The sequence below is a fragment of the Oncorhynchus kisutch genome, linkage group LG3 (genome assembly GCF_002021735.2).
Source record: "Oncorhynchus kisutch isolate 150728-3 linkage group LG3, Okis_V2, whole genome shotgun sequence".
NCBI classification, from domain to species: Eukaryota; Metazoa; Chordata; class Actinopteri; order Salmoniformes; family Salmonidae; genus Oncorhynchus; species Oncorhynchus kisutch.
Genome location: NC_034176.2, coordinates 12,100,060 through 12,125,938, shown reverse-complemented (window position 1 = coordinate 12,125,938; position 25,879 = coordinate 12,100,060). Strand labels below are relative to the sequence as shown.

General features: G+C 47.1%; 1 protein-coding gene across 2 annotated transcripts; it reads left to right on the top strand.

Annotated features, from left to right (window-relative positions):
* Positions 1–5,299: 5,299 nt before the first annotated feature.
* Positions 5,300–25,356, top strand: LOC109875441 (transducin-like enhancer protein 1). Of its 2 annotated transcripts, none has more exons than XM_031817414.1 (20): positions 5,300–5,323; positions 5,670–5,770; positions 6,279–6,342; positions 6,843–6,887; positions 10,851–10,913; positions 11,005–11,109; positions 13,183–13,369; positions 13,646–13,662; positions 15,709–15,825; positions 16,042–16,095; positions 16,362–16,514; positions 16,697–16,835; positions 17,285–17,484; positions 17,691–17,767; positions 17,880–18,129; positions 18,289–18,536; positions 22,400–22,547; positions 23,279–23,429; positions 24,376–24,452; positions 24,606–25,356. In XM_031817414.1, exons 1-20 carry the CDS (start codon positions 5,300–5,302, stop codon positions 24,711–24,713), a joined length of 2,328 nt encoding a protein of 775 aa, XP_031673274.1. In that variant the 3' UTR covers positions 24,714–25,356. The 2 variants fall into 2 exon arrangements, with proteins under 2 accessions (XP_031673274.1, XP_031673280.1); XM_031817420.1 differs by having other exon boundaries at positions 17,303–17,484; positions 24,606–25,348.
* Positions 25,357–25,879: the final 523 nt, after the last annotated feature.

The following is a 25,879-nucleotide window of genomic DNA, read 5'->3' as shown; positions in this document are numbered from 1 at the left end:
TTCTGAATTGAGCCTAACCCTGGCACGCACGCATGCACACACAAACACACACACACAAACACACACACACACACACACACACACACACACACACACACACACACACACACACACACACACACACACACACACACACACACACACACACACAGTGTTATATACACAAATACCCTCCTGAAAGTATGTGTGGGACACCCAGCAGAATGGCTGTGGCCCATCTGGGCCCAATATCCCGGTCAGAACCAAAGCAACTCCACATGTTGCCTTTGAAGTGGCTCTGAGCCCAGCTGGGGCTGATAAACTAGGGGGTTTACGTTGGTTCAGAGGTCGACCTGGAGTGGGGGAGTGGGTGAGTGGGGGTGGTGCACAGTGTGTCATTTCCATATTGTCTGGTTCTCATGCCCCACATGTTTTCCATTTACCTTTTTTTCCGGGCCCTCCTGTGAAATGTAATAGCCCTACTCGTGATTGGGCTGCTGTGTCCTAGTGTGATCTTGGTGTCAGTCTGCTAGTGTCTCTGGTGGTGGATATACTCACGCCTCAGTGCTGTTCCCAGGTCAGCGGCAGGCAGACAGACAGGTAGACAGACAGGCTGGCAGGTAGGTAGGTGGGTAGGCAGGAAGAAAGGTAGGCAGGCAGGCAGGCAGGCAGGCAGGCAGGCAGGAAGACAGACAGACAGACAGACAGACAGACAGACAGACAGACAGACAGACAGACAGACAGACAGACAGACAGACAGACAGACAGACAGACAGACAGACAGACAGACAGACAGACAGACAGACAGAGACAGACAGACAGACAGAGAGACAGAGAGAGAGAGAGAGAGAGAGAGAGACAGAGAGACAGAGAGAGAGAGAGAGAGAGAGAGGGGGGGGGGGGAGAGGGGGAGAGAGAGATAGACAGACAGAAAGAGGGAGAGAGAGAGAGAGAGAGAGAGAGAGAGAGAGAGACAGACAGACAGACAGACAGACAGACAGACAGACAGACAGACAGACAGACAGACAGACAGACAGACAGACAGACAGACAGACAGACAGACAGACAGACAGACAGACAGACAGACAGACAGACAGACACAGAGAGACACAGAGAGAGAGAGAGGGGGAGAGAGAGATAGACAGAGAGAGAGCGAGAGAGAGAGAGAGAGAGAGAGAGAGAGAGAGAGAGAGATACAGATAAATTAAAATGATGCCCTTGGTTGTACATTAAGACATCAAGACAGACAGGAATTGGGCCTTTTCAGTTTCACTGTGTGTACAAACACAATGCATTAAGGGGCCCTAAGGGAAATGAGTGCAATACAATAAGGTAACATCTATCACAAATGTTATCAAAACAACTATTGAAATTCTAATCTCAGTATTCACAAATGAATAACACCATCCCGACGAATGTCCACCGTCATGCCTGAGTGACTACACCATGAAGCCGAGGGAAACAAACGACTGGCTTCATAGAACAGCTCAACCGAAAACCTCAAGCAAATTTCCATTGTTGACACACCTCAGGACCATAAATCCCTCGTAGCCCCCTCCCCTCCCCCATTGTGGTGAGTGGCTAGAATGGGATCACTCCATGTAACCTCCCACACAAAGGTGCTTGTTCAACCATTATCTGTGAGAGCCTCTTCTCATCACTAAGCAGGGACTGACCTGGCCACCGTTGAAATATCCACTTCTCCTGTCTCTCTTGTTCTTTATAAAAGCCCAGTCATTTGTTTAGCCACCAAATCACAAATGAATGAACATTTGCAAAGCAAATGGGGGCTTGTTTGCTGGTTATATCTGTCATTCAAAGCAGGCGTTAAAGGGATAGTTCACATAAATAACCAAAATGACATATTGGTTTCCTCACCCTGCAGGCAGTCTATGGACAAGGTATGACAGCAATCAATGCTTTGGTTAAGTTTCCCTGGCACTGTTTCCACATGCTAACGTTTCAGCATTTGTGGCACAAATTTTTTGCATCATGTTCAAAAACATCTATAAGTGACTTGGTTGAGTTTCACACTCAATTTTAGATACTTTGAGATGATTTGGACATGATGCGTGAAAAATTACAATATCAGTCCCATGACTTGAATGGGATTTGTGCCACAAATGTTAAAAAGGGAAACTTAACCAAAGCATGGATTGCTGTCATACCTTGTCATTAGACTGCTTGCAGGCTAAGGAACCCAAACGTGTAATTTGGGGTAAACTGTCCCTTTAATGGAGTGCATCTCCACTCCAAACTAATGTAGTTTGGGGGGGGGGGGGGGGGGACAGAGAAATGGTGATTTGCGAGGGAAATTAAGTGACACTGTGATCATTTGTCAATATCTACCCTGTCTTTCAAAATACAGAAAGACCAAACATTGTTGGAAACATCAGGCTTCAAAGCAGTCGGGGTTTCCTGGAACACACCTTCCTATCTACTCTGATGGAATCAACATATTGTGCACACAGGATTGGATTGTAGGGGTAGTATGTCATTTACTTACGTCACTTACAACAAGCATACGTATTCAGGCGTATCTACATATAACATCTACATATTTAGACGTATCCAAGTATAATATTGACATATTTAGCCGTATCTACATATAATATATATGTATTTAGCCGTATCTACATATAATATATACATATTTAGCCGTATCTACATATAATATATACATATTTAGCCGTATCTACATATAATATATATGTATTCAGGCGTATCTACATATAATATATATGTATTCAGGCGTATCTACATATAATATATATGTATTTAGCCGTATCTACATATAATATATACATATTTAACCGTATCTACATATAATATATACATATTTAGCCGTATCTACATATAATATTGACATATTTAGCCGTATATACATATAATATTGACATATTTAGCCGTATCTACATATAATATATATGTATTCAGGCGTATCTACATATAATATATATGTATTCAGGCGTATCTAGACAAGTGTGTGGCAGAGCACGTCATCTAGTATACTTAATAGCTCGTTAAAGTCTACCCAGAACACCCAATCCCCTAATATACTCACTACTCACTCAATACTATCAGCTTGCCAAATCTTGCCAATCTACAAGCATCAATGAGAAAACCATCACATATTCTATGGTTGAATGCCTTAAAGAAGAAGATGAACTACATATTGTAAGGCTCATCCCACCTGTTTTATGACAAGTCACGCATTGGGTACAGACATGCAGCATTCAATCATATGTCTATCATGGCACAGTATCTTTGACCTTGACGCTGTTCAATATCCTATACTATTCTATATGATTCTATGTAGAATGGATATTTTATACTGTCTACAGACCTGCTATTCAAGGAATAATGATGATAGGAGAGCTTAGCTGCTTAAGTGGAGACTGTAGTAGGGAGCAGACTGCAAGGTTCTGTCTGGTTCCTGGTTCCTGATTGGTTTATGTGAGGGCTGGGGTGCAGGAATAAATGGTAGCGTTCTATTGAGATGGCCCGGATTGAACCAGCCTATGGCCCGTCACGTGACTGGGTGAAGCCGGTGAGGGAGGAGAGCTCTACTCAAATCTAACAAGAATCTGAGGCGCTCGGATATGTTGTCAACAAGGCGGCATGAGCCATTGTTCAGAAACATACATCTCTTTTCCACAAAATATGTTCAAAATTTCAAACTAGTTTTCATTGGGAAGGCAGATAAAGCGTTTTTAGCAAAAACAATCAATTTTGCATGTGAAGACACAGAATTCACATCTAAGGAGGTTGGTGGCACCTTAATTGGGGAGAACGAGCTCATGGTAATGACTGGAACGGAATCGGTGGAATGGTATCAAATACATCCAACACATCCATGTGTTTGATGCCAATCCATCCGCTCTGTTCCAGACATTATTATGAGCCGTCCTCCCCTCAGCAACCTCCACTGATCCACATGTTAATCTACATCCCTTTTTCACCATTGGCTGTAATGGGACAGCCAGCTGATGCCCGGGATGCATCCCGCTTTCAAAACGAATGCAATCACTTTTTATCCGGTGCAAACTACGCCTACCCGGGTGCCCGGCTAGCTTAATAGAATTCCCTCAATTCTCCTGGAGCTCAGGCTGATAGTGAACCCGCTACATCTCCACATCATCGTCCACCAGACTATGTGATGGAAAGGTCACACTGGGTCACGTGTATCTCTCTTATGGACCCAGATGAGCCAGAGGTCAGGGCAGGTCACGGCACTCTTGGAGCCTTGCACAGGACAGGACGCCATGGGTTCCCATGCTGAACCTACAGGATAACCTGGAACTATTTTAAGACATAACTATAGCGGGGGAAAGGCAGTGATACAAAATATCATGCATGTGTGTGCACCTTTAAGGACCTCTGATGTCGCCACGTTACTTTGATTGACAGCTGAGATCTGTCACTCTCCAGTACACTAGCCGCCTTGTGTTCTACTCCTCGCTAAACCTATCCATCACTCGGATTGGCTGGTGTCTGTGTAGCTCAAAATAATCGACAGACTTGAATGCATTTAGAGGAAATCTAGTGGTGGATTCTACATATTGCGTCATTATCCCACGTGGAAAGACAATCCCTATTGGTCCGTGTACATTTTCGGGGGCAGTTCCTTTTCTGGTTAGCTGGGGGAGTGTGAAACCGCGTGAGAAAGTTGCCATTGGGGTAAAGCGAGGCTTGACGCTACATTGTTGCGCTGATAGTGGGAGTTATTATCAAAACTAACAACATTTTCCCCCTACGAAACCTTTCTTTAGACTGGAAAATACTTCAATCTTACGTTTCATCGAGTACAGGCTATTATTCGGATAACGAATAGTAATTTATGTTGAGCATTCACCACAAGCTACCACGGCAAGTCAAGTTACAATTAACTTATGTGGATTTGTTCTAGTAGCCTACGCTTCTTCCCTGAGCGCGTTGTGGTCTTGGCTCCGTTGACTACAACTGGAGTTTCGGCTATTCGGATATTTCTGCGTGGACAGGATCACACAGCCTACAACAGAGGAAGACCACTCTTGTTTTTCTCCTCTGGATGACCGTATCCCTTGTTTTTACGGTTGATACATGGTCGTATGCTGGAGTAAAGAAATAGTATTCTTCCGCGCATCATTCGCCGGGGCACCGCTGTTGAGGAGTTGACTGGAGATCTAGGAGGACAAACGGTCGGACGTTTTGTGTCATTTTACGGCCAGTCTCGGAAGGACCTAGGATGCATTTATCGTAAGGTGGAGCATCCCCACACCGGTCCCTATTTTGATACCAGACGTTTTTTTAGGAAGAGGACGTCTGCGGAGGTAGAACGATGTTCCCCCAGGGTCGACACCCGGTAAGGTTGGCCAGTGAAACGCATCCCCCATCCGCAGGTTCTCTGCACTCATTTGTCATGTCGAACCATTCTGTATATCGGCGATGGCGGGTCGGTCCCGGATGTCGGGCGAAGCCCCTTTGTTTGTCTTTGGCTTAGAGGCTGTCAGCCTGTAACAGTTCTGTAATGAGTTTAACATGATGCACTTTCAGTAATTGGGGCTAGGCGCACATCGCACTTGGCAGCGCACATCGCACTTGGATGCTGTATTGCTGTTTGTAATTCACTGCTAATTAGCCTACATCTATGATGCAGAAACAAACCGTCAGGTATTGAGTGATGTGGCTTTTTTATTTTATTTTGATAGACGCCCCACCAGGCCCCGGGCCAACCTTTCAAATTCACCATTCCAGAGTCACTGGACCGCATCAAAGAGGAGTTCCAGTTCCTCCAAGCCCAGTACCACAGGTGAGTGGCTGTTCACACACAACCCACCCACCCATATACACTCCGAGGCCAGTGTCACACTTTTTGTGCTCAGACTGTGTTAGGTCTAAGCCATGCTGATGTACTTAAGCCAGAGGGTAGAGTCGAGGTCAGATTTTCATAAATCACCTCGTATTTTCTTCCCATGTGTGCAACTGTGCATGTTGCCATATGTGGGACTCGGGAGGGGGAGAGGAGAGCGATGAAGTGCCCTGCATGATAACAGTAGCAGGCAGTAGGCTAGACTGCTGCTATCATAGCCATATGACCTAGAATGTCTTAATGGCCTATGCAGCAGGTAAACAAATATTGGTCCTGCATGATTCCAAGAGGTTTTCCAGACCATTCCGCTCTGCCCTATAGACCACGTTAGATATGTTTATCTGAACTACATTTGGAATGTCTTCTGGGTATGTGTTCAGGATTGGTGGTGGTGGTGGCGGCTATGCGGCGTCCTGTTTTATTTTGATAGTGTCTCTGTCCTCGGCAGTTTGAAACTGGAGTGTGAGAAGCTGGCCAGTGAGAAGACAGAGATGCAGAGGCACTATGTTATGGTGAGTCCAATCAGCACACACATTCTAGATGTTAACGCACTATCACTGTCTGGATTGATACTATTGCCACATTGCAAGCATACTGTCAATGTTAATTTTTTGCTTACACACACAAACAGGCCTATGCACACACATTGATTTCCACTACATTAGCTCTATATATATCTATATCTACATTCTGAGGTTGTTTTGTCCTTTTTGCATTTTAGTTGTTTAGCAGATGCCATTATCCAAAGTGACTTACATTTAGTGCATCCATCTTAAGATAGCTTGGTGAGACAACCACACATCACAGTCATAGCAAGTACATTTTCCCTCAAAGTAGCTATCAGCTGGGTCAGTGCTAGTAGGAAAAGACAAGTGGTGTTAGGGTGGGGAGACTGACTGAGATGCCTTACGATACTCTTTGAAAAGGTAAAGCTGTTAACTAGCCCTCTCTTTAAGATAGAGGAAAGGGAAGTAAACTGTCAGCCTAATGATTACAACTCTGTCATCCACAGTACTATGAAATGTCTTATGGGCTGAACATTGAAATGCATAAACAGGTAAGCCTTGCTCACACTCGCTCTTACTATTTCCTATAGTGTGTGTGTGTGTTCACGCAGAAAATGGGCTTTTAGCCTGCCAGGATAGTTGTGTGTGTGTGAGGGTTTATCAGTGATGGATGGTGCTCTGTTGCTCTCTCAAGTTAGACCTGGTGGTACGAGCTCAGAGGCAGGATGAATTACTCTGTTGATTGATTGGTACTGTCTGGGGGAGTAGCCTGTTTTATTGCATTGAAGAGGCTGGGCTGGGGAGGGCATAGGAATCAATCAGAGTCCTTTATCGAGAAAATGCAGAGGAGCACTCTTCCTCAATACACACACAGGCTTGCCCCACAGGAACAGAGCACTCTGGCTCACAGCATTTACCAGTAATTACCACAGAAATCGATTGGTCAGGACAGAGGAAATTGGAGGTGGAATAGCCTGGGTGGTTTGCTGAGGAAGGATTATGTGTGGTCTCGCTCTGTGTCGCTCGCTGTCCCTGTCTCTCTCTCGTTGTCTCGCTGTCAGTCTGTCTCTGTCTCTCTCTTGCTGTCTGTCTCTCGGTGTCTGATAGTAATGCATGCCTCCTATTGTGGGGAAGATGTCATTTCTGCTCATTGTCTCAGTAGAGGGTGGTATTGTGAGTGCTGTATCCCTGCCCCTGCCACACTGTAGCCAGTTGCTCTGGCCACACCAGCCCCAGGCCTGCCTCCCCTCTGTCTGCACCGCTGCCTGATTAAATGAAGTTGGAGGAGAGTGGAGTGCAGACCAATTCTCCTGCTGCTCATATTAGGGTATTGGGGCTGAATTCCAAACCTATCCTTAACCCCTACACCTACCCACTTTATGTAGACCTGAACGTCTTTATTCAGGTTTAATGAAGCAGTATGGTATTAGGCCTAGCTCCATCTTGCCCTCTGATAGGCTAGAGGGAAGTTTAGCCTATCCAGCCCTCAGGTGTAGTATAGATCCAGAAGTGCCTTTGGGTTCAGGGTAGATCTGGAATTCAACATGTCCTCCTAGTCCATGTAGGGTTCTCTCTCTCTCTGCCACCTGGCAGGCCCCTGGCCTGTAGGCCCTCGTCACTGATATACTAGCTGATGACTCGACAACTTGCCATGATTTCGATGTGCGATTCGTTGTGTCACCTACCACCATAGTTGAACACACTGGTTTTTGCTTTGAATCAGAGCGGAAGTCTGCTCCATGACCAAAGGCCATCCTTTCGTTGTAAGCCCCTGGCATGTGTGAACCTCCACGCTGTCTGTCTCCTGGGGTTGGGTTGGGTAAGAAATGGGTGAGGTGAGGGACTTTTATTGGCCCATTGATTTTCTGGCTCCTCTGACCCACTTGGGCCTCAGGCTCTGGGTCGCGCAATGATTCCCTTAACCGTTCCTTAATGAATCCCTGTTAATGCTCTCCTGTGGGTTTAGTGCCCAAAGTGTCTTGGAACTCAGCCTATTCCCGGCCTGCAGCACCTATCTGCCGGCTAAGAATACCCCTCAGAGATGGTGCTTCGCTTCTGGGAAAGCACAGTGGGAGAAGCAGGTCTTTTCTTGGCTTACAGGTATATTCCAGGAGCTAGGCAGGTGTATTCTAGGCCAGCTGCTGTGGTTCTAGGAGCTAGGCAGGTGTATTCTAGGCCAGCTGCTGTTGTTCTAGGAGCTAGGCAGGTGTATTCTAGGCCAGCTGCTGTGGTGGTTCTAGGAGCTAGGCAGGTGTATTCTAGGCCAGCTGCTGTGGTTCTAGGAGCTAGGCAGGTGTATTCCAGGCCAGCTGCTGTGGTTCTAGGAGCTAGGCAGGTGTATTCTAGGCCAGCTGCTGTGGTTCTAGGAGCTAGGCAGGTGTATTCTAGGCCAGCTGCTGTGGTTCTAGGAGCTAGGCAGGTGTATTCTAGGCCAGCTGCTGTGGTTCTAGGAGCTAGGCAGGTGTATTCTAGGCCAGCTGCTGTGGTTCTAGGAGCTAGGCAGGTGTATTCTAGGCCAGCTGCTGTGGTTCTAGGAGCTAGGCAGGTGTATTCTAGGCCAGCTGCTGTGGTTCTAGGAGCTAGGCAGGTGTATTCTAGGCCAGCTGCTGTGGTTCTACGAGCTCAGCAGCAGACAGAAGCAGGTGTGCTAACGGGAAACCGGTGAGGCTGGCTCTTTCTAGGGCGTGTCACAAAGGCTTGGGCTTCTAGAAGATTGGCTGGAGGATCTCTTCTGATAATGTAGCCAGCATCTGATATCACAGAGATCTGTATGTATCAAGCGTCTGATCTAGGTCAGCACTCCTGCTCTGAGAAGCTCAATACATACGGCCCATGGGCCCTGACTCCATTTCTCACTCGCTTTTCAAAAGAAAATGGGATGTGTGTGTGTGTTTGTGTGTGTTTGTGTGTGTTTGTGTGTGTCTGTCTGTCTGTCTGTCTGTCTGTCTTTCTACGAGTGTGTGTTTGTGTGTGTGTAATGTCCTATTACTGCGTTCGAAGGCTCCTCTAATTCCCCCTGTACCCTGACCCGCCTCAGATCAATTTGATTGGACGATATGTAATTTGAGCTGCATCATCTGATTTGCAGCCTCCGTGGGGGTATAGGGTATCCAGCCAATCGCAGTCACCTCCGGGGGCCGGATGCCCAGCCATGGATATGAGTGGGACGAAATTAAATTAGGAGTGATGAGATTATCTTAAAGCACCGATGGGAATAGGAGCAAGGCAGAGGGTGAAACTTAATCTAAGGCTGACATGATAGCAAGGCAGGAGCCTCGGTATGATTCATTGCTGTGTGTGTGTATGGTGCGTGTGTTTTCTGAGAACTGTGGCAGGCAGCAAGCTGTTAACTAGCCCTCTCTCCAGTGAATTGTTTATGGAGTCACTCATACCCATATTGACTGTTTAATTTAAAAAAAATGATCCTTTATTTAACTTGGTATGTCTCATTGAGATAAAGACCTGGACCAATACAACATTGATCCTATATCTTGACAGATGGCGGCAGTTGGTCCTGAAAGCAGTTAGACATGTCTGGCTATCCTTCAGGACATCTCCAGCATCACATGCACACTAGGGTTTACCGATATTTGGTCAGACCTCTTCTACCCTATGCTACTCCTAATATACGATATCCGATATAATCGTTTTGCAATGTTAATGACTAGATCATTCAAATGTTAGTTTTTTATATTTCCTGATATAATAGTGACATTTTCATTACTATGATCTCGCCACCATTTCCTGATTGATTAAACTTCAGTTTGTGACAAAACAAGCAAGTATAGTGTAAAGAATCATCATATAAACTGCTGTGAGATAAGATTTCCATCACCAAAAATATTGTATTTTCAGCTGTTTGAAACTGGTGTACAAAACTGAAAGTAAAAGACGCAAAGATGAAACTTAAGAACAGGTAGCACAGTAATAGTGCATATAGAAGAGATCTACTGCTTCTTAGACTTGCTTTCAATGAGAATGACAGATCTATAACTCACATTTCTATATGAATTTGGTTGGGTCGCCCAAAATGTTACATATTGCAGCTTTAAGTAATCTTAGTTTGACTATAAAATAAGACAGTTAATTCATTTAGACTTTTATTTCAACATATTAATATAGCCTAACTGATAAAACTGCACAGTTTTGGTATTTGTGAAGTTCAAATTGTCTTAACCCTCACAATAAATTTTCAATGTCTAATATCACAATATTTAATCATATATATATAGGATATCGGGTGCAGTTGACCTGGGGTGTATTCACTAGGAACCAATGGGGAGGGATATACCTGAATTAATCCATTAAGAAACTCTCGATTTCAAAACTGTTTTGCTACGCTGTGCACTGATGAATAAACCCCAGCTGGAGTTGACCTGCACATGGCTGTGTGAATACAAGGGGGAATGTTTTTATGTCCGACGGCCCCTAGGCACTGCTGGATGTATCTTCTAAGCTGTGATGGTCACTGCACTATCCATACTGATCCATGCTCTCTCTACTCCATCCAACAGACAGAGATTGCCAAGAGGCTCAACACCATCTGTGCACAAGTCATCCCCTTCCTCTCACAGGAGGTAAGTGTGTGTGTGTGCATATATGTTGTCAGTACATTTTGTGTAGTAGGCCCAGGATATTACGTGTGTAACGCTGTGTGTGCCCATGCAGCACCAGCAGCAGGTGGTCCAGGCGGTAGAGAGAGCCAAGCAGGTCACCATGGCTGAACTCAACGCCATCATTGGGGTACGGGGACTTCCCGGCCTACCATCCACTGTAAATACACTCTACTGCAACTTCCTGTGTGTGTACTGTGAGAGTGTGTGTACTGTGAGAGTGTGTGTATGTGCTATTAGTGAAATGTTGACATGTCTGTGACAGTTCTTTACCGGGATATGCTGCTGCTGTGTTTGGTAACCATAACAACATGCATATTTTTATTTTTTATTTTATTTAACTAGGCAAGTCAGTTAAGAACAAATTCTTATTTCCAATGACGGCCTACACCGGCAAAACCCGGACGACGCTGGGCCAATTGTGCTCCGCCCTATGGGACCCGGAATCCAGGTTGTGATACAGCCTGTATTCGAACCAGGGTGTCTGTAGTGACACCTCTAGCACTGAGATGCTTTGCCTTAGACCAATGCGCCACTCGGGAGTCCAGCAGCATAGCTGCTGCTGTGTTTGGTAACCATAACAACATGTGTAGCTGCTGCTGTGTTTGGTAACCATAACAACATGCGTAGCTGCTGATGTGTTTGGTAACCATAACAACATGCGTAGCTGCTGCTGTGTTTGGTAACCATAACAACATACGCAGCTGCTGCTGTGTTTGGTAACCATAGCAACATGCGTAGCTGCTGCTGTGTTTGGTAACCATAGCAACATGCGTAGCTGCTGCTGTGTTTGGTAACCATAGCAACATGCGTAGCTGCTGCTGCATTTGGTAACCATAGCAACATGCGTAGCTGCTGCTGTGTTTGGCAATCATAGCAACATGCGTAGCTGCTGCTGTGTTTGGTAACCATAGCAACATGCGTAGCTGCTGCTGCTGTGTTTGGTAACCATAACAACATGCGTAGCTGCTGCTGTGTTTGGTAACCATAACAACATGCGTAGCTGCTGCTGTGTTTGGTAACCATAACAACATGCGTAGCTGCTGCTGTGTTGGCTGTTTGGATTTTCTCAACGGTTCTGTGAGGCTTTGGAAGAGGGGGGAGGCTGAGGTGGTGGGGGAGGTGGGTTTGATGGCTGTGGCGGGGGTGGCGGTTGCCATTTGAGTCTTAATTGCAGGATTCCAGTGTGTATAAAGTGGGTTTGAGAGTCTGGTCCCCCCCACCAAGCTGTCAGTCACCGTGTTTGTGTGTGTTAAATGAGTGTAATGAAGCATGGACACCCTCACCCCTCCCTCCACGGCTCACCCTAACACCCCCTGACACACAGGCTCCCCCCGCCTCCACCAATACTTCCCCTCCATTTACTCTCACCAGTGGGGGGGAGGTGTGTGTGTTTGCATGTGTGTGAGCGAGCGCTCCTTGCCATGCTGTTTTGGCACATGGAACAAGGGCTCGGTGGTATGTGTGTGTTTGGCGGGCAAGCCCAGGGATTAGCGCTGTGAAAGAGTAGGTATGGGGTTAGAGTGCTGTGGCGTCTCTCCTGTGGTTCTGAGGAGGAGGGGGGGGGGGTGGCTTAGTCAATTAGAGATAAAGAGAAGGGTTGACCTTCACCACCGCCCCTCCCCCACTCTCCCTCCGAGACCCTCCCTCTCCCTCCCCCTCCCCCCACGGCAAATCTCCGAGGTTTGATTCCTGCGGCTACTGTCTGAAGACGCAATAATGATGTTTTGGAACACAAAGGCATTTCACGCTCAGATGAGCGCCTGATTTGGTGTGAAAGAGACCGAGACCTGACAGCTAAACGCCCCCAATCCACCAGAGCCCTCCTCTCCTCCCCACCCACCCTCCCTCCCTGGCCCGCAGGCAGCAGCTGGGGCTCTCCAACCCCCTCCTCCCTTCCTCTTCAAGCTCTGGGCTGTGATCCCAGCTGTCAGTATTGTTCTCTCTCTCTGTGTGTGTGTGTGTGTGTGTGTGTGTGTGTGTGTGTGTGTGTGTGTGTGTGTGTTGAAGGGAGAGGATTATGGCTCTGCCATTATTTGTAAGAAGGCCACATCGTAGAAAGCTGCTCTGGATGAAACACAGAAGGATCATGAATTCCTCTAGGTTTTCACATTGATCACTCTGCTCCATCAGTGTGTTAATGGCTTGTTCTATTGATTGACACACTTTCAAGTGGATTGGGGAGTATTGATTGATTATAAATTAGTATTGATTGATTTCCTCTCTCCTGTAGCAGCAGCACCTGTCCCACGCGCACAGCTCCCATGTCCCCCTCACACCCCACCCCGCGGGGCTCCACCCGGCCCATTTGGGGGGAGGGGCCAGTCTGCTCGCCCTGTCCAGTGCCCTGGTGGTGCCGCCACCCCACCTGGCCAGCAAAGAGGACAGGAAACACCCAGTGGAGGCCGAGCACCTGAGAGGTGAGACCCACCCGGCCTTGTTGCTGGGCCTGCATCTGAGGAGGAGTCTGTCTGGCTCGCCCACGTAGCCAGACAGACGGAGGAGAACGGACTGGACTGTGTTATCATTGGGTTTGTTAATAACAAATATACTGAAAACAACAAGTGCACGGCTCTGGATTCTAATTATTTTATTTTTCTCTCTGTTTCTTTTTGTGTGTTTTCCATGCCTCCCTCGTGTGCGCCCTGGTGTCCTCGACACCTTGATGCTGTGTGTCATCGTTGCTATGGGAACAGAGAGAGAGCCAGGCACAGTAAGTACTTCCTGTTACCTATGGCTGCAGCCTTGGCAAGCGCAAGTTAAATACCTGAAATGAAGCGGCATACCTAGATGATATATGACAGAGTCAACTAGTCCTGATATAAAGCATCATACCCCTCCTAGATGATATGATAGGAGAGTCAACTAGTCCTGAAATAAAGCATCATACCCGTCCTAGATGATATGATAGGAGAGTCAACTAGTCCTGAAATAAAGCATCATACCCCTCCTAGATGATATGATAGGAGAGTCAACTAGTCCTGAAATAAAGCATCATACCCGTCCTAGATGATATGATAGGAGAGTCAACTAGTCCTGAAATAAAGCATCATACCCCTCCTAGATGATATGATAGGAGAGTCAACTAGTCCTGATATAAAGCATCATACCCCTCCTAGATGATATGATAGGAGAGTCAACTAGTCCTGAAATAAAGCATCATACCCCTCCTAGATGATATGATAGGAGAGTCAACTAGTCCTGAAATAAAGCATCATACCCCTCCTAGATGATATGATAGGAGAGAGTCAACTAGTCCCTGGTTGCTAGGGGACCTGATGCTACTTTGCACTACAAAGTACAAGCCATCTAGTTTCCCCCTTAGCACTTTTGATGTTAACCCCTGCTAATCATTCCTTAAGCCCACTCACTATCTTTCACTCACACAGACACAGCTCTGTGCCACCCACCATCCTTGCTTTGATTCACCTCCCTTTCTCCCATTCTCATGTCAAACTGGCCTTCATTTAGAAATGCATCCATGGCCTTTAAGTATGTGTGTTTTCTGAGGTTAACATCATGGCAGGGTGGGAGGGGGCTGGGGTGTTGGGCTGCCTGCCGTTACTGGATTTGCCTGGATCTGCCCTGGACTGTTTGGCGCTCTCTCCAAATGAGGGCATTAGCAGAGCCCTCATACACGCACATACACAGACGTGCACACGCACGCACACACACAATGACAGGAGCTCTCGCCCTCCACTGCCCGGCATTGTTGTGTGCATTAAACACCTCAGTGAGCAGATTGCCCCCCCCCCCCACACACACACTCTGCTGATCCTGCGCTTAAAGGGCCTCATTGTGTTTAATACGGCTGCCGGTCGGGGTGGGGGGGGGGGGGGGCTAGAGCGTCATGACCTGAGAGACAGTGGGGAAATTGCTTGTGTTTTGTGGGTCAGCGCTCTGCTTTCTAAAGCCTTTAAATAATGTTCCCCTGGGAGGGAGACTTTGAAGGAACCTTTGGCTGGGGGCTAAGAGGGAGAGGCAGGGGGAGGAAGAGGGGAGGAGGCCCCCTTGCCCTGCCTGTCTATTGGGGCTCTCTCTCTCTCTGTGTGTGTGTGTGTGTGTGTGTGTGTGTGTGTGTGTGTGTGTGCTCTGCTGCTCCTGGATGCACATTTCATTGACAGCGTCAGGCCTAAATGGACTCCAACATGATGGGCTAATCCACACACAATGGAATCTGTTAGCCAGGGGAGGAGGGGAGGGGTTGTGGAAGTGAATCACACACACACACACACACTGCCCTTTAGCTACAGCAGTAATAGCTGGACAGGGCCAGGAGAGGGAGCACTGAGAAAGTGTCAGAACTCCTCTAATCAGCGTCTTCTCTGCCATGTGTCAGCCCACCACCCCCTCCTTGACGTGAGGGTTTTGACTGACAGACAGCCACACCTGTCCCTGGCCTGGAGGGTGTAGGTGCTGTAGTGCAGGGCTCTGAGACACCCTCCTGTTGGTTTTCACTCTAACCCGGTTCCTGGAGAGAGACCCTCCTGTTGGTTTTGGAGAGAGGCCATCCTGTTGGTTTTCACTCCAACCCGGTTCCTGGAGAGAGACAAAAACAACGTACAGGACGGTCTCTCCATCCAGGAAACGGGTTGGAGTGAAAACCAACAGGATGGTCTCTCTCCGGGAACCGGGTTGGAGAACCTTGATGCTGATTTCCCCATAGGTTAGCATTGGGATGAAGGGAAGCTGATCTGTACCTAGGGCAGTGGCCTGTAGAATGTCATGTCTCATCCCTTCCTCCTCCTGTCTTTGGCAGAGTAATACCCTGCTGGTTGCTGACAGTTTGCGTAACTCAGACAAGCGGCGCAACGGACCAGAATTTGCCAACGACACCAAGAAGAGAAAAGTGGAGGACAAGGACTCCAGTCATTATGTAAGCAGCAGCTGTGAGGGTGATACGTGTCAAATCAAATTGTCACATGTGCCGAATACAACATGTGAAATGCTTACATACAAGCCCTTAACCAACAGTGCAGTTCAAGAAGTGTTGAGAAAATATTTACCAAATAAACTAAAAAATAATAAAAAGTAACACAATAAAATAATGTGTGTGTGTGCGCGGTGACTGACACCCTTTTTGTCCCCACAGGATAGTGATGGAGAGAAGAGTGATGACAACCTGGTGGTGGATGTCTCCAATGAGGTAATGTGTGTGTCTTTCTGACGTGTACATGCCTGTCTGAATGTTCTGTTAGGCCTCGCTAGATGGCTCAAAGATAGATGGATGTCATATGGGCCCTGGTCAAAAGTAGTGCACTATATAGGGATTAGGGTGCCAGCCTGGTCTAAAGCAGTGCACTATATAGGACATGGGGTGCTCTTTAGGACTTTGAATATTATTCCACATGGGGGGGAAGTGGGGCACTGAGTGAGTCACTGTGTGAATGAACCCCCCCCCCCCCCCCCCAGGATCCTGCCTCCCCACATGGTACGCGCCTACCATCCCCCAGGGAGAATGGGCTGGACAAGACACGCCTCCTGAAGAAGGACCCCTCCTGTAGCCCTGCCTCCACAGCCTCATCTGCAAGCTCCTCCTCCCTCAAGTCCAAAGAGATGGGAATGGTGGGTGTAGCCAAAGCCCTCAATACACCTAACCCAATTCTGTCTAAACTAGACTTAAACTCTGGATCACAGAAACACACAACTGACCTTCAGCAGAATATCTCAGCTCTGTCTTTCTCTCGTTATCTGTCTCTGTCTGTCATGTGATATCTGGGTAATGAATACCTCTGTTTCCATGGCAGCGTGATAAGCCGGGTACGCCTGGGCTGAAGTCGAGCACACCTACTCCCAGAGGAGACTCCACCCCCGGTCCCAGCGCCACTCCCAGTCTCCGGCCAAGCCTTGTCAAGCCCCCCTCCATGGAGCTACCTCACCCACCTAGTAAGATGATAAAAAGTCACACCTTTTGAATTGACCTCGTGCCATTTCCAAGCCTTCCTAACAGCCTACAAGGCGGCAGGTAGCCTAGCATTAAGAGGGTTGGGCCAGTAACTGTAAGGTCACTTGGGGGTTTCGAATCCCCAAGTCTGTGCACTTGAGCGAAGCACTTAACCCTAGTTGTCACTCTGGAGAAGAATGTCTGCTAAATTAATAAAATGGTGCATGGATATTACAGGCCACCTACTATTATACGTTGGTTTTTGTTAGGGATTCTACACTCAAACTCTTTTGGTATTTATTTCATTAGTCCTTTAATACAATCCCCAAAAACTGCATTTCAGCAGTCAAGTTTTGAAGAGAGCTCTTTCATTACAGAGCAAAAAAGTTGATGTGTTTTGGCATCATATGAATACGACTGAATACAGTTCCATTAACCCATCTGACAACAGCTCTTGTGTACCCCTTAGCTGCTGGTCTGCGAACCCCACTGGCGGTGCCTGGGTCGTACCCCGGGCCTTTCGGAATGCTGCCCCACGCCACCATGAACGGGGAGCTGGCGGGCGCCGCCTACGCCGGCCTCCACAACATGTCCCCTCAGATGAGTGCTGCGGCTGCTGCCGCCGTGGCCGCATATGGACGCTCCCCTATGGTGGGTGTGTGCTTGTGTGTTCGCTTATTCATTCCATCCCAGTCCCATAATATGTGCTCATTTCATGTCTAAACGGCTAAGTGTCTGTGTTTATGTAGGACCCAAATACGCTGTTAACTGACCTCATTTCTTGTGTGTGCGCTCGCGTGCGCCCCCATGGATCTTTGAGTGTGTACTCATCCCTCTCTCTCTGTGTTCTCCCTCAGGTGGGCTTTGACCCTCATCCTCACATGAGAGTGCCTGGAATGCCCCCCAGCTTATCAGGCATCCCTGGAGGCAAACCGTGAGTGTGTATGTGTGCGGAGACGGTGACCACTGTCCCAATACTTTTGGTGCTCACTGTATCTCAAATGTATTCCATGCCTCAAGTCCACCTTCCCTCTTCCTCCTCTCAGGGCCTACTCTTTCCACGTTAGCGCCGATGGACAGATGCAGCCGGTGCCCTTCCCTCCGGACGCCCTAGTGGGCCCGGGCATCCCACGCCATGCTCGCCAGATCAACACTCTGAGCCACGGCGAGGTGGTGTGTGCCGTCACCATCAGTAATCCCACGCGCCACGTCTACACGGGCGGCAAAGGCTGCGTCAAGGTCTGGGACATCAGTCACCCTGGCAACAAGAGTCCCGTGTCCCAACTGGACTGCCTGGTGAGTGCTACACAAATATACACGCGTTTATCCAAAATCACCCAGTTGACGCATGTATTGAGTAGTGTCATGCTTATTTACAGAGATATCTTTAATTCCTACCACTTTATTTCATAGTTTGTGTATTAGAGACCAAAATTAAGTGTGTGTGTGTGTCAGAACCGAGACAACTACATCCGCTCTTGCCGGCTGCTCCCCGACGGCCGGACGCTCATCGTGGGGGGCGAGGCTAGCACGCTGTCAATCTGGGACCTGGCCACGCCCACCCCACGCATCAAGGCGGAGCTGACCTCCTCTGCCCCCGCCTGCTACGCCCTGGCCATCTCCCCCGACTCCAAGGTTTGCTTCTCCTGCTGCAGCGACGGGAACATCGCCGTCTGGGACCTGCACAACCAGACCCTGGTTAGGTAAGGAACACTGGGAGGAGAATACTTGGCCAGTTGGTAATAGGTAGAACTGAATAGCCTTTATTAACCACAGGTCCAGCGTCAGCTAATGTATTATCCCCCTACTGTGGTAGGTAAGATTGGGGTAGGGTGATCTGTTCCTAGATGTGTGGTTAAGGGCAACTTCTTTCTTTGAGTGAATACACACATTTTTGTACAGGTAAATGTGAAAATAAAGAGAACACCAACATAGACACCCTATTAAGAGACTTTAAGGTAGAGGTTGACACGAGTGAAAATTCAGTCTTGTACTGTCCTCATTCCGTAATAGTCGTATAACCACGGAACTTTCCGGTCCCATCCCATGCTAATTTTTACATTCATAACTTCCTCCCTTAGCAGTTTGTCTGTCTGTCCCCTGCTCTGCATGTGAGTAGCTGTAGCAAGTGCTCCGTTTGGCTGCTGCTCATGAGACTGTAGCCTGTCCTACACACACAGAGGATGACAAACACGTCAGTCAGTTGAACTCATGGATATGGACATGTGGAATTGCTCAGCAAAGACAACTCGATCAAATCTAGCTAAAACATTGCGCTTTCCTTTTAACGGCTCTGTTAGTGATGGGTCCTTGGCTGCAACAAGATGTTGGAATTACTCTCTTGAAGGTTGTCATTCAGATGTTTATTTATTTTTTAAACCTTTATTTAACTAGGCAAGTCAGTTAAGAACAAATTCTTATTTACAATGATTTAACTGCCTTGTTCAGGGTCAGAACGACAGATTTTTACCTTGTCAGCTTGGGGATTCAATCTATCAACCTTTCGGTTACTAGTCCAACACTCTAACTACTAGGCCACCTGCCGACTTTCGTTGACATCTGAGGTAAAATAGTAGTCACTGTTTACACCAGTCTCAACGTCAACAGTGAAGAGGCGACTCCGGGATGCTGGCCTTCTAGGCAGAGTTCCTCTTTCCAGTGTCGGTCTTCTTTTGCCCATCTTAATATTTTATTTTTATTAGCCAGTCTGAGATATGTATTTTTCTTTGCAACTCTGCCTAGAAGGCCAGCATCCCGGAGTCGCCTCTTCACTGTTGACATTGAGACTGGTGTTTTGCTGATACTATTTAATGAAGCTGCCAGTTGAGGACTTGTGAGGCATCTGTTTCTCAAGCTAGGCACTCTAATGTACTTGTCCTCTTGCTCAGTTGTGCAACGGGGCCTCCCACTCTCTTTCTATTCTGGTTAGAGCCAGTTGGCGCTGTTCTGTGAAGGGAGTAGTACACAGCGTTGTACGAAATCTTCAGTTTCTTGGCAATTTCTTTCATGGAATAGCCTTAATTTCTCAGAACAAGAATAGACTGACGAGTTTCAGAAGAAAGTGCTTTGTTTCTGGCCATTTTGAGCCTGTAATCGAACCCACAAATACTGATGCTCCAGAGATACTCAACTAGTTTAAAGAAGGCCAGTTTTATTGCTTCTTTAATCACCACAAATGTTTTCAGCTGTGCTAACATAATTGCAAAAGGGTTTTCTAATGATCAATTAACCTTTTAAAATTATAAACTTGGATTAGCTAACACAATGTGCCATTGGAACACAGGAGTGATGGTTGCTGATAATGGGCCTCTGTACGCCCATGTAGATATTCTATACTTTTGAACGGTAGTGTACATTACCCTAGTGTTTCATTTTCTATACATTACCCTGGTATTCCAGACATTACCCTGGCATGTCCCATTCCAGACATTACCCTGGCATTCCCAACATTACCCTGGTGTGTCCCATTCCCAACATTACCCTGGCATTCCAGACATTACCCTGGCGTGTCCCATTCCAGACATTGCCCTGACATTCCAGACATTACCCTGGCGTGTCCCATTCCCGACATTGCCCTCGCATTCCAGACATTACCCTGGCGTGTCCCATTCCAGACATTGCCCTGGCATTCCAGACATTACCCTGGCGTGTCCCATTCCAGACATTGCCCTGACATTCCAGACATTTCCCTGGCGTGTCCCATTCCCGACATTGCCCTCGCATTCCAGACATTACCCTGGCGTGTCCCATTCCAGACATTACCCTGGCATGTCCCATTCCAGACATTACCCTGGCGTGTCCCATTCCAGACATTACCCTGGCGTGTCCCATTCCAGACATTACCCTGGCGTGTCCCATTCCAGACATTACCCTGGCGTGTCCCATTCCAGACATTGCCCTGGCATTCCAGACATTACTCTGGCGTGTCCCATTCCAGACATTGCCCTCGCATTCCAGACATTACCCTGGCGTGTCCCATTCCAGACATTGCCCTGGCATTCCAGACATTACCCTGGCATGTCCCATTCCAGACATTACCCTGGCATTCCAGACATTACCCTGGCGTGTCCCATTCCAGACATTGCCCTGGCATTCCAGACATTGCCCTGGCGTGTCCCATTCCAGACATTGCCCTGGCGTGTCCCATTCCAGACATTGCCCTGGCGTGTCCCATTCCAGACATTGCCCTGGCATTCCAGACATTACCCTGGCGTGTCCCATTCCAGACATTACCCTGGCATTCCAGACATTACCCTGGCGTGTCCCATTCCAGACATTGCCCTGGCGTGTCCTTTATTTTGGCAGTTACTTGTATATGTTCATGTATTACCTCTGAGTGTACAGTGTAGTTACATGTGTGCTTGCGCTGGTCCTATATCATGTGTGTGTATTTGAGCATGTTCTGAATTGATATAATATATATCCTTTATGCTGACGTTTTCATCTAAAGAGACTGAATCATGAGTACATATGGGGGAGGGCCCAGCGGGAATTGAACCCACAAACCTTGGTGTTGCAAGCGCTATGCTCTACCAACTGGGCCACACAGGACCATGTACAGTTAAGCAATAAGGCCCGAGGAGATGTGGTATATGGCCAATATATCATGGCTAAGGGCTGTTCTTAAGCATGACACAACACCCGGACACAGCCCTTACACGGAACCCAAACCGGCTGAGCGCGTGCGCCATCGTGCATAAATGTATTTTGTCCCCCCACACCAAACACGATCATGACACGCAGGTTAAAATATCAAAACAAACTCTGAACCAATTACATTAATTTGGGGACAGGTCGAAAAGCATTAAACATGTATGGCAATTTAGCTAGCTAGCCTGCACATGCTAGCTAATTTGTTCTATTTAGCTAGCTTGCTGTTGCTAGCTAATTTGTCCTGGGATGTAAACATTGAGTTGTTATTTTACCTGAAATGCACAAGGTCCTCTACTCTGCCAATTAATCCACACACAAAACGGTCAACCGAATCGTTTCTAGTCATCTCTCCTCCTTCCAGACTTTTTCATCTTTGAACTTATATGGTGATTGGCATCTAAACTTTCATAGTATTACCACGACGCTCTGAAAAACAGTTTGTCTTTCAATCACCCACGTGGGTATAACCAATGAGGAGATGGCAAGTGGGTACCTGCTTCTATAAACCAATGAGGAGATGGGAGAAGCAGGACTTACAGCGTGATCTGCGTCAGAAATAGGAATGACTTCTATTTTAGCTCTTGGCAACGCAGATGCTCCTTGGCGCACGCTAGCAGTGTGGGTGCAATAATTGAATAACATGGATTTCTAAATGTATTTTGCAATGCTCGCACACGCGACGTGTCCTGTCTGGTCAGCATGTTAGCCGTGGTATATTGTCCATATATTACAAACCCCCGAGGAGCCTTATTGCTATTATAAACTGGTTACCAACGTCGTTAGAGCAGTAAAACTAAATGTTTTGTCATACCTGTGGTATACGGTCTGATATACCATGGTTGTCAGCCAATCAGCATTCAGGGCTTGACCCACCCAGTTTATAATATTTGATAACGTGTGTTGTCCAACACAGGCAGTTCCAGGGTCACACAGACGGAGCCAGCTGTATTGACATCTCCAATGATGGGACCAAGCTGTGGACAGGGGGGCTGGACAACACAGTCCGATCCTGGGACCTGAGGGAGGGACGCCAGCTGCAGCAGCATGACTTCACCTCACAGGTACACACACAGACACACACACACACCCGAGAAACACAACTCATGCAGCACGACTTGAAACTGCAGGTTGACGCACACCCTGCACACACACAGGCATCTCACATCACTGGTGATGAAGGATCTCATGCACTTTGGTTGCAGCTCATTGTCACCTTGCAACTGTGTATTCTTAAGGACCTCCTTGTGTAACAGGAGAATCCAGAATAATGCAGGACTAATCACCTATCACATGCCCAGCACAATTTTAAATTTTTTATTTTACCTTTATTTAACTAGGCAAGTCAGTTAAAAACAAATTCTTATTTTCAGTGGGTTAACTGCCTGTTCAGGGGCAGAACGACAGATTTGTACCTTGTCAGCTAGGCGATATGAACATGCAACCTTTCGGTTACTAGTCCAATGCTCTAACCACTAGGCTACCCTGCCGCCCCCACAATATAGTGTATTACCAGGTTTGGCGTGGAACAGGATGATATTAGCTTGATACCTGAGGAGTGAATTGTAAAGGCGAAAAGACTGGGCTTCTTGTTGTGGCAGCTGGGGCAGTCCTCTGTTAATTCACACATTATATACAGGACATTAGCCACAGCTGTGTGCTAGCAGAGATGCTATTGAAACAACAAGGCGATACTTTACTTTTAATACCGCAAACTGCAATCAGTGATTACCCACCTAGTTGTTTTACCACTTCATCAGTGACACACACACACTCTGCCCTTCCCTCTCTCCAGATCTTCTCTCTGGGGTACTGTCCGACGGGAGAGTGGCTGGCGGTGGGGATGGAGAGCAGTAATGTAGAGGTGCTCCATGTCACCAAGCCAGACAAGTACCAGCTGCACCTCCACGAGAGCTGTGTGCTCTCACTCCAGTTTGCCTCATGTGGTAAGACCATGTCTCCAGATCTCTGTATGACTGACGTCCTCGAGGTCTGTGTATGACTGACGTCTTCGAGGTCTGTGCATGACTGACGTCCTCGAGGTCTGTGTATGACTGACGTCCTCGAGGTCTGTGCATGACTGACGTCCTCGAGGTCTGTGTATGACTGACGTCCTCGAGGTCTGTGCATGACTGACGTCCTCGAGGTCTGTGCATGACTGACGTCCTCGAGGTCTGTGCATGACTGACGTCCTCGAGGTCTGTGTATGACTGACGTCCTCGAGGTCTGTGTATGACTGACGTCCTCGAGGTCTGTGCATGACTGACGTCCTCGAGGTCTGTGTATGACTGACGTCCTCGAGGTCTGTGTATGACTGACGTCCTCGAGGTCTGTGTATGACTGTATGACTTCTTGTTAGCTGTGTACAGTAACTTAATGACAGATCCAGTTGTGTCTCCCTGTATCCTGTTTTTTTATATGATTTTTTAAACTAGGCAAGTCACCACTAGTGGGTTAACTGCCTTGTTCATGGGCAGAACAACAGATTTTTACAACAGATTTTTACCTTGTCAGCTCAGGGATTCGATCTAGTAACCTTTCGGTTACTAGTCCAACGCTCTAACCACTAGGCCACCTGCCGGGTAAAATCTTAGCTTTCGATCTGTGGTTTTATTTTCCATTTTGAACTGTGATGTATTAATCTTCCTGTTTTATACAAGTATTCTGTTGAACTTTTCTTCTCCACATTCTGACCTGATATCTGACCGTGCCATAGCCTTACATTCTGTTTCCATGTGTCCTCATATACAGTAGCTCTAATCCTGACTTGATGTGATTATAAGCCCTCTACTCTGAGTACTCTGGTATTGGCCCCTACAGTATTAGCTGTCATAGCTTTATGTGATTCCTAAAGCGCGCTCTCTCTCGCGCTCTCGCTCTCTCTGCCACCAGGTAAATGGTTTGTGAGCACAGGGAAGGATAACCTGCTGAACGCGTGGAGGACACCGTACGGAGCCAGTATATTCCAGGTACACACACACACACCTGTCTGTTCTCTCCAATCGGCCTACCTACCGATGTTTTTTTTGATCTTGTGTCAAGGCTGGGTATTAAGCTTTCACTAATCTTTGCCTCTATACCCCCCCCCCCCCTCCCTTCTACCTCTCTCTCCTCTTCTGTAGTCGAAGGAGTCTTCGTCGGTGCTAAGCTGTGACATCTCAGTCGATGATAAGTACATAGTTACAGGTTCTGGAGATAAGAAGGCCACTGTCTATGAAGTCATCTACTAGACTGCACTAGTGAGTGGATCGGCCACTGACAAACCAAAGTGGCTTTTTACTGTCCTACATCTGACCCTGGGTCAGGGAATCCTAAAGAACATTCTATATACGGGACCTTTCTACTGTCCTACAGCTGACCCTGGGTCAGGATATCCTACAGGACATTCTATATTCATTACCATGGGCAGAGCCCCCAGAACAATGACTGATGGAAATGCGGACCGAAACCTCAAATATGCCGAATTAACAGCATTGACGTTTTTATTTTGACAGACGAAGAATGTGAATGGCCTGGTGACCTCTACCCTTTGTGACCCCTAACCTCTGACCCTAGCCTGCTTTTCTGCCAGACATGAGCCCCCACACTGACTCTTCACCCTAGTATCGTGTCCCATCCTACATGTCTGCTATCGTGTGATTAGTTCAGTTTTATTCTCTTTGTATTTTTATCGGTTGAGCGTTTGTAAAAAAGTGTATATATTTCTTTTCTTACAGTAAATGCTTTAGAAATAACAAATGTTTGCTATGTCTTTTACATGGAGAATAATCTAACCAGGAAAAAACACTAAATGGTCTTAATGCTAGCTAATATAAATCTAAAGAAATTACTAGACAATAAATGTTATTTTTTTTCTTCGAACAAACGTCTTTTCTCTGGCTTCCAAAGTAGTGAACTGTATCGGTAAGGTCATGACCTTCCATCCAACAGGTCCTATATTCAGACTGCATAGTCTAGTTCAGGGGTCTTCAACCTTTTCTTGCCTAGGCACCCCCTCTCAGGCAAACCGGCGACCCAGGGACCCCCATCATACTTTAGCAAAAACATTTGTCTTATCAGGTGAATGATAATGGCAAGGAGAAGTCATCAACATTTTTTAAATGAGATTTGGTAAATAGTTATTATTTAGACTTTCCAGCATTATGATTGGAAGAGGAAGTGTGAACTCTTAACAGCCTATTAGCTGGAAAGGTAACTGTAAGCACATGTTCGCTAAGAGCAACTGTTTAGCTGGTTAAACAAAGGTTAGCCATACTTAATGTCCAAGCTAAGAAAGCCTACCGACAGCCAGTGGCACTTGCTGCACTGGTAACCTATTATCAGGTGCTTTTTCAAAGCTCTAGTGAGTAATATTTGGTTCCAGTGAGGGCAATTGGCTCCAGTGAGGGCAATTGGC

What these genes read in the sequence shown, in the direction of transcription:
- LOC109875441 (XM_031817414.1), top strand. Translation starts at nt 5,300, where the DNA reads ATGTTCCCCCAGGGTCGACACCCG. An exon ending in CTCCAAGCCCAGTACCACAG is followed by an intron (nt 5,771 to 6,278) that starts GTGAGTGGCTGT and finishes TGTCCTCGGCAG; the next exon opens with TTTGAAACTGGAGTGTGAGA. An exon ending in CACAACCAGACCCTGGTTAG is followed by an intron (nt 18,537 to 22,399) that starts GTAAGGAACACT and finishes TGTCCAACACAG; the next exon opens with GCAGTTCCAGGGTCACACAG.